This window comes from Doryrhamphus excisus, linkage group LG10 (assembly GCF_037039965.1).
Source record: "Doryrhamphus excisus strain RoL-2023G ecotype Guam linkage group LG10, RoL_Dexc_Guam_v1.1, whole genome shotgun sequence".
Classification (NCBI taxonomy): Eukaryota; Metazoa; Chordata; class Actinopteri; order Syngnathiformes; family Syngnathidae; genus Doryrhamphus; species Doryrhamphus excisus.
Window position 1 is genome coordinate 9,028,728 of NC_136366.1, and position 9,304 is coordinate 9,038,031.

General features: G+C 43.0%; 1 protein-coding gene across 1 annotated transcript; it reads left to right on the forward strand.

Annotated features, from left to right (window-relative positions):
• The first annotated feature begins 41 nt into the window (after positions 1-41).
• Positions 42-8,378, forward strand: klhl8 (kelch-like family member 8). The gene is made up of 12 exons (XM_058052312.2): positions 42-167; positions 2,625-2,844; positions 2,936-2,997; positions 3,074-3,239; positions 3,305-3,625; positions 4,163-4,349; positions 4,429-4,572; positions 4,746-4,857; positions 5,902-6,070; positions 6,143-6,302; positions 6,445-6,646; positions 6,719-8,378. Exons 2-12 carry the CDS (start codon positions 2,647-2,649, stop codon positions 6,840-6,842), a joined length of 1,845 nt encoding a protein of 614 aa, XP_057908295.1. The 5' UTR covers positions 42-167; positions 2,625-2,646; the 3' UTR covers positions 6,843-8,378.
• The last annotated feature ends 926 nt before the right edge of the window (positions 8,379-9,304 follow it).

The window sequence follows — 9,304 nt, forward strand, 5'->3', positions numbered from 1 at the left end:
AAATTGTCGAAAGTGCCCGAGTGGTAACTCGAGACCTCTGTTGAGAGCGCTACGCCGAGTGATTGACTACAGTTCCCAAGATGCACCGCGAATCACAACAAACGTGCCAATGCCAACAAACATCACTTCAAAGAAGCCGGGCATTTTAATACTTCCTGCGTTATGAGGTACGGAAAATCGATTTTAACGAACAGATACTCACGCCTTTCTGTTCGCGTGTGGCGTTCTTCGTGTGGCTTTGTCGTCAAATGTAACATTGAGTCCTCTGCTTCACCTCCTGTCAAGACCAGCTTAGCTCTCGTGCCGATGCTAGTTGGTGTTAGCCAAAAGCGGCTAACGGTTCATGTTGCTAACAAGATGGTTTAATTGCTGTCTGTCGAATTTTCATATTTTCCCCCATATTGAGGCTTGCGTTTGTATAAAATACGGCGCGAGTATTTATGTGGTAACTGAGGGACGGTTTTGGGGGGGACGCGTTTTGACGTGCTCTATATGCCTCATTTAAAATATCCAATGAGATTTTAGTGGAGCATGTTTTTGTACTTATGTGTCAAATACATGTGGTTAATATGGCGGTATTTACATTGTTGGTCTGGTAAAACATACCAGTGTCTGGTTGGTTGGTTTGGTCAAGTGAAAACACAGTCCAGGACCAAAAGGACCGGACAACCTGAGATGGATCTCTGATTGCCACTGGACTCTAGTCCTCTATCCATCCATTGTCTATGCCGCTTATTCTCACCAGGGTCGTGGAGCCTATTGATAATCTTAAAATAAATCAGCATTCATTTTTAGATTAGGTTTAGATTAGTTTTAGGTCCAGAAAACCACCTCTCTGAATGACTGAATTTTTAAAATAATATCCCACAAAAATATGCTTTACATGTTGTGTTTTGATTCTGTGCCCTTGACTTTTAAGTGTGACTGATGATTTCAACAAAGGTTTTTTTAATGCAAATTCTTATTCAGTGCCATCGAATGCTGCTGCTATTCAATTATTCACCAGCAGCCTTATTCTTAGTAAATAATACAACACAGGCTGAGAGTGTTTTAATCTTTAAGGCTATGATAGAATCCCAACTGGTCTATTTTCTAGTGAAGTCAAGCCAGAGTAATATTTCTTTTCTTGTGTCTGGGCTTTGATGTTAAGTAAATCTGAGAGGACTGGTGATGAGGCTGCAGTAATACTCAAGTCTATTCAGCTCAGAGGGGAAGACAGTGCATCATCTATGTGGAAGGTGTGGGGGCAGAGCTTTGCCTCTAAGCTTCTCTTCGCTCACTTTATTAGTACTACTCACCCCTTGAGCCGACTGGTCAGATATGTGTTTCCCCCCCAACCCTGCAGGTAGGATTTGCTGGATTGTTGTGTTCTGATGTACTCCAGCGTGAGAAAATCTGCTTTTGTTTAGGTCTAGTCACTGTAGAGTTAGTAAAAGGGAAGTGGGGAAAAAAGACAGCAAAAGTGGGTGGGGGTGACACTGACCAAAACTTGACCAAACTTGCTCAGCTGGGAGGGAAGATCCCCAACCAAATATTCTACTTTTGTTTCCTCTGTTGACTCTCATGGGAGGATATATGCAGCAAGTGTCTGCTTTACATGCAGTACATGAAGTCTAACACAAGACATTGTGCCGATACAAGGATAATTGTGACAGAGTGGTATTATTTTAGCGATGGTACATTTTTGAAGCGTAGTTTTACTTAGACAGGGATTAGGTAAGTACTACATTAAAAAAAATGTATAGTAATGATTCATTGTTTGGAAAGATGTCAGTTTTTATTTGGACAATATTCATCTTTTTGTGTTGATAATATCATAAACATGTTTGACCAATTGAATATGCTATCAAACATCTTTTACAATAGCATGCGTATTGAGTTGGGTTTTGTTTGTTTTTGGGGTTTTTTGCTACCAATCATGAGGGGTAAAATTGATAAGCTAAAACTATTTTTTGCAAAGAATAAGACCATTCTAATGTCAGTAATCATGCAGGCATCGTGGTGCTATTTGTCTGGAAACCGGAGTAAAACTACAGTTAAGTAGGTTTCTTCTTCCTGAATATGCACAGCATAGCAGCATATCATGCGCTGTCCTGTTTTTTTTTTTGGTTTCAGTGACCCCGACATGGAGATCCAACTTTAATCCACTCCTTTCATTGTTTCCAGCTAATTTTCTTTGTCCTGAGTTAGTGGGGCAAGGCAGGTAGCGCTATCTTGAATATGGAGGCTGGCAGCTATCCACGCGTCAAGAATGCGATGTGAGCTAGCTTGACGTTTATTTACTATTTTAGTTTATGTGACACTAGCATAGTGCCAAAAGCAGTGAGCGACATACCATGTATTGTCTTAAATGGGGAAGCCGTGGGGAGCCAAGTTCATTTTTATCTACGACTATTGTACGATCATGTGACGCCGGCAGTGAGCAGCTTATCATGGGCTGTCTTGGATGATGAGACTTTCTACATGAAACTGTAATTTTCGCATTTATTTTTTTAAATACATTTTTCTCTTGGAATGGATGAAAAAAAAATCCAAAGATGTCTGATGGCATACATGTGTGATCTCCTTTCAAGAAGCATCCTATTCTTCTATGTGATGCCTAAAGCCTCCTCTCTTCTACCAAGGTGTTGGATCCTGTAGCCAGTCATGGCGCCTGGGGATGTGGTGCCGGACCATGCCAAGCAGCCCAAGCCCAAGGAGAAGCGGCTCACCAACAAGTCGTCGAAAGTAGACTGTGAGTCGGACGGCTCCTTCCTCTTCGAGGCCCACGAGGCTTGGAAGGACTTCCATAACTCGCTAAGACACTTCTACGAAGTCGGAGAGCTCTGTGACGTGACGCTGAAGGTGAGTTTAATAAGCGGGAAAGAACCTAGTGGTTTTGTCTGCGTGGGCAACTGTAGCGGTTTACGCTACCCTTGTGTGTCTGTGTGTGTAGGTGGGCAACAGGCTGATACCATGTCACAAGCTGGTGTTGGCCTGCGTAATCCCATACTTCAGGTGGGAACACTTCAACTCAATTTGGGCTTTTCTAGACAATTCTCCAGCCAATGTCAATGGTCTGCTTTTCTATCAGGGCCATGTTTCTGTCTGAAATGACCGAAGCCAAGCAGAAGCTCATTGAGATCAAGGACTTTGATGGAGATGCAATCCAGGATCTAGTCCATTTTGCATACTCCTCCAAGCTAACGCTGACCGTAGACAACGTCCAGCCTCTGCTTTACGCCGCCTGCATCCTCCAGGTAAGTGATGCAGGTATGTAGTCCTCACATGGAGTCACCGCGTCACCGCCTTTGGATCTCTCCAGGTGGAGCTGGTAGCCAGAGCGTGCTGCGAGTACATGAAGGCCCACTTCCATCCCACCAACTGCTTGGCCGTGCGCACCTTTGCAGAGAGCCACAACCGTGTGGACCTGATGGACATGGCCGACCGCTACGCCTGTGAGCACTTCACGGAGGTCGTGGAGTGTGAGGACTTCACCTGCGTGTCTCCACAGCACCTGCGAACACTGCTGTCATCCAGCGAGCTTAATATCCACTCTGAAACACAAGTGTACAAAGCAGCGGTGAAATGGCTCAAAGCAAATCCACAGCACCACCAGGTCTGGCTGGACCAGATCTTTTCTCAGGTTAGCCCACTCGGTGTGCCTCACTGTACCTTGTAGCTGCTTCTCAATTGATGTACAGTGAAAGTACTTGTTTAGGCATTTCATGTGATGTGTTGTATTTATGGGCACCATCGAAAAATTAAAAATGTTATCATAAAATAATAACAAGTTGTTTTACAAGTTGTAATAGATTTTAAGTAGTTAATATTATTTCCATTATTTTTACTTGGCAGATGCAGGAACATACAGTAGTTCAACATAAGTTGTTATTTTTTTGCCATACTTTCCTGTTGCTAGGTAGATTTGATTGCACTCAATAACTGCCCATAAACCAATGAAAGCATTTGAGCTATTGTAATATATTCCTGACGTATTACCTATTTTGTATTAAATAACCCACCCCAAGCGATATTTTTGACCTTTCACATAGCATTAAAACGTTATGTGTGAGCTACTGTCAGGGCTTTGCTTGGCTAAGGGCATGTGAAATGAGTGTTGTATAGGTGCTTTTACTACAATGACTCTCGTCACCACCGTTTTATTGCGTCTGCTCTCCAGGTGCGCCTCCCCCTGCTCCCTGTAGACTTCCTGACCGGAACAGTGGCCAAGGACGAGATGATCAAAGGTAACCTGAGCTGCCGTGACCTGATGGACGAGGCCAGGAACTACCACTTGCACCTCAGCAACAAAGCCGTGCCGGACTTTGAATACTCCGCCCGCACCGTACCACGAAAGCACACCGCAGGTTGTACACGGACTGCTTTGACTTTGCTTAAGCAGTATCGACTCTTCTAACTTCTCTTTTTTCACAACCGTTTCTTCAGGGGTTCTGTTCTGCGTGGGTGGCCGTGGGGGTTCTGGCGACCCGTTTCGCAGCATTGAGTGCTATTCCATCAGTAAGAATAGCTGGTTCCTGGGCCCTGAGATGAACAGCAGACGGCGGCACGTTGGCGTCATTTCTGTAGGAGGTAAGGGCGTGACATCCAATTCAGGAAAATATGATTTTTATTGTGGGAAAATAGTACTTGAATTTTGCATAAAGTATTTCAAGTGTGTATAACACATATTTCATACATACGTACATACGTATAAATATACATATATACATTGTTGTTAAACATCTTTTTTTTGAATTGTTTAGGAAAAGTTTATGCGGTGGGGGGCCATGACGGTAACGAGCACCTTGGCAACATGGAGGTGTTTGACCCGCTCACCAACAAGTGGATGATGAAAGCCTCCATGAACACCAAGCGGTATTATATGTTTATACTGTATATGCACACACATAGTGTATATATCATACAGCAGACCCTCGCATAGTTGCAGTTCAGCATATACGGCCCCACAAATCTGCTGATTTTTTATAATTTTTTAAATTTATGGTTAAAAAAAGGTGGCACGGCTGTCTAGTGGTTAGCGCGCAGACCTCACAGCTAGGAGACGAGGGTTCAGTTCCACCCTCGGCCATCTCTGTGTGGAGTTTGCATGTTCTCCTCGTGCATGCGTGGGTTTTCTCCGAGTATTCCGGTTTCCTCCCACATTCCAAAAACATGCTAGGTTAATTGACGACTCCAAATTGTCCATAGGTATGAATGTGAGTGTGAATGGTTGTTTGTCTATATGTGCCCTGTGATTGGCTGGCCACCAGTCCAGGGTGTACCCCGCCTCTCGCCCGAAGACAGCTGGGATAGGCTCCAGCACCCCCCGTGACCCTTGTGAGGAAAAAGCAGTAGAAAATGAATGAATGGTTAAAAATGTTTTTTTATTTATGGTTTAAAAAAAAACAGCGTGCCATTTATGTATCTAAACTCCATAATTAGTTTATTGGTGAAAAACAAACGCTATTTGCCCTGCACTGGTAAAGCTTGACTTGCACAGAAGGTAGTCTAAGGTAAATGTCAATTTCCTTGACATGACAAACTAACAGGTTAGTCATCCACATGCCTTCCTCACTCACGGTGCAACCAGAAATAGCACATGCAGAACCCACAATGTACTTGTTCCACACCGACTGTGCAGGTGTGGAAATAGAAACACTACACACTATCACACATGCAAAACAACACTGTTTTATGGGTATACAAATGTGTATAATATAACATTGGTTTGTGTGTACCATATATTAATGTGTAAGGTTTATTTTGATACCTAAATAGTCCATGTAGTTGAGTTACATTGTGTTGCACTTGTGCTTCCTGCTAGTTTGCCTTTGGCCCACCTATTATGAATAATAATAGCTTATTTTGTCATTTGCTGCCCTCTGGTGGTTTGTAGTTCAACATAACTGTTGCATCTAGGAGGGGTATCGCTCTGGCAGCGCTCGGTGGGCCCATTTACGCCATTGGCGGTCTGGACGACAACTCGTGCTTCAACGACGTGGAGCGATACGACATCGAGAGCGACTGCTGGAGCGCTGTGGCCCCGATGAACACGCCCAGAGGAGGGGTGGGCTCTGTGGCGCTGGGGGTAAGAAACGGCATTCGCCGCACACCCACACGCCACATCCATGACCGTTGTGCACCGTCCTCCTCCTGTCAGAGCTATGTCTACGCGGTGGGAGGCAACGACGGAATGGCGTCACTATCAAGTGTGGAGCGCTTTGACCCGCACCTCAACAAGTGGACAGAGGTCAACGAGATGGGTCAGCGGCGGGCCGGGAACGGAGTCAGCAAACTGAACGGCTGCCTCTACGTTGTCGGTAAATTACTTTTTTTTTGACGGTTTGATGAAGGTGTCATTCACCCACTTATCCACTAAGAGGCGCAACACTGCACTCTTTTGACCGTACTATAATCTATTCCAGGGTCAAACTGTGGTCATATCCCATTTCCTCCCTCCAGGTGGTTTTGACGACAACTCGCCACTGAGCTCCGTGGAGCGCTTTGACCCTCGAGTGCACCGCTGGGAGTACGTGTCGGAGCTGACCACCCCGCGGGGAGGTGTGGGCGTCGCCACGGTGATGGGCAGAGTGTTCGCGGTGGGCGGACACAACGGCAACATCTACCTGAACACGGTGGAGGCCTTTGAGCCTCGAATGAACAGGTGAGCACTGCTGCCCTTTTTCACGAGTTAGGTTTGTTTGCTTTGGTCTCACCTGCACGCCTACTCCGCCAGGTGGGAGCTGGTGGGATCCGTGTACCACTGCCGAGCCGGAGCGGGCGTGGCCGTGTGCTCGTCGCACGTGAGCCAGATCAGGGATGTAGGTCAAGGCTCTAGCAACGTGGTCAACTGTATGTGATTACTCACTATTTACTATCTTCAGCTGCACACCAGGTCAGGCTCACATGACTCCCTTGTGACTGAGGGCAGCGAACGCCACGACATTTTATTTAGTCTAATGTATACTGTATACACACAGATATACATGTTTGTACTTCCCGGTGTATAGTGTGTGTGTGCTGTGAAAGGATACACAGGTGCATCTTAATAAATTCAGTCATTTAAAAAGTGAAACTACAGATTTAGCGCACAGGGTGAAATAGTTCAAAATGTTATATTTTTTAAATCATTTTGATAATAAGAATAAAGACAGAATAAAGAAAAATAAGTGGAATATATTGTCAACTACTGGTTTGCACTTTAATCAGCAAATATACTGCAAAAGTATTTAATCGGTGTCTCTGTATGACTCGGACTTGTGAGATGCACCTGATGTAGGTTTAAGAAAGAAGTTGAGGAAGAAAAGCTAAATGCATGTCAACCTGCTGTATGTAACGTCATCACGCTTGAACAATCACTCACGCTTGACAAACGGCTCATCTTGTCGGGACCGCCTGTGCCAAAAAAGCCAACAAGAACTTTGGGACAGATAAGGCAAGGCCTGCTACTTTGATTTTGTTGATGTTGTTGTACATAAAAACCACGTCAGGGAACGCTTTATGTTTGATAGCTGGACTGTCAGGGAAGCTCATCATGTTAGTTTGCAGACGCTCCCTTATATTTTAATATATTATGGAGGTTTTGTATGTCAACAAATAGTTGTATCTTTGCTAGTAGTCTTCTACGCCATACTTTGCTGTGGGCACAAATGTATAGAATTTAGCTTGAAGTATATTTCATACAAAGCATTTCTGCTTGTTGTTTTTGTGTTTTGTAAAAGTGAGCACTGGTACAATATTTGTAGGTCAATTTTTTCATGTTTTTCCTCACCTAATGTACTTTTCAGTGTGCTTTTGTCGTAATTGATTGAATAAAAGTAGGAAATGTACCACTTTCTATTGTATTGGCTGGAGAATGCCAGCCAAAACGCTTTACACCGCCGCCTGGTGGTCACTAGAGAGAATGCACGTAATAAATTTTTTCATCCAAATATAAAACAGTTTAGAATTGCAGCTGTGTATTCATTGCTAGTTAACATCTCGTTACGTTAAAAAGTAACAAAGTTTATTGATGCTGACATGCTAAAACCAAGCCAATGTAGGTCATTACATATATGCTAAGCTAGCATAACAAAACATCCTGACTTTTTGTTATCTACCGCCAGGTTAATAGTGATTTTAGAATAGAATAGAATAGAATGCAATGTTTTTTTTATATGAAAACAATTTCTTGTACCTTGACTTGGTGGTACACACAGGTTGGTGACACATATATAAATATGCATTTTTTGTTTTAAACAACCCACTTGTGTAATGTACTGATGTATGGGTATATGTTGTATATGCACAGTATATTTGTGTGTGTATGCATTTTGTAGAAGGTTGTTGGTGTTTTGTACATTTTGACATTTTATTTGGTTTTTCACTTACCTAATATTGTAAAATTGCTACTTTTTCCACGTGTTAGTTTTTGACGAAAATGGTAAGGGGTTACCTGTACGTTTTTTTATTTTCTCACATTTTTTCAAGCTCAGTTTTGTGCTGAAGGAGGATGGAGAAATGTCGTTTTTTTTCCATTTTTTCAACTTGCTGAAAATGCACTTTTCTGGTCAAAAAAACAGCGGAAACCTCACACACACTCAACAGGGGCCCCAGAAGCACCCAAAAAGTGGATAAAATGCCAGTTTTAAATTATGTGATTTTTGAAAAAAACGTAAAAAAAACATTATTTTTGTTTTTTTTCATCTTGCTTCTAATGCACTTTTCTGGTAAAAAACAAAACAAAACAAAAGGGGGGAAACCTCACACACGCTCAACAGTGGCCTAAGAAGCATCCAAAAATGGCATAAAATGCCAGAGTCTGGGGGCGATGATTTTTGACAAAAAACGTAAGGCGTTGTTTTTTTTTTTTCAACTTGCTTCTAATGCACTTTTCTGGTAAAAAAAAAAACAACAAAACAAAACCAAAAAAACGGGTCTCTTTGCTGTCCTCAGTGGAAATATTGTGTTTCTGTGGCCATCTTGGTTGACACGGTGCATTAATTGAGCTTTTATTCAGGGGGCTCTAACACACTTCCCCAGATGGAATGTTTAATGGCACCCACGTAGTACTACACCTTATAGTATAGTCATTTTTGTATTTTCTGCTGCTGTTTATATCGTTATACAAGTTTAATTAGCTACCTGGAAGTTGGTGTGTGTATGTGTTTTACAACTTCCACTCTTTGGACCGTGGCTGGATGCTGAAAAGAGGTGAGTCAATGTCAAAAGATTTTACAAAGTCCACAGACGTCCCTGGAAGGAAGGAAAGAAGGAAGGAAGAATCGATGGGTAGAAGCCCGAATGTGTAGAAAGACGAGAGTGAAAATTGAAAACTAAAAGT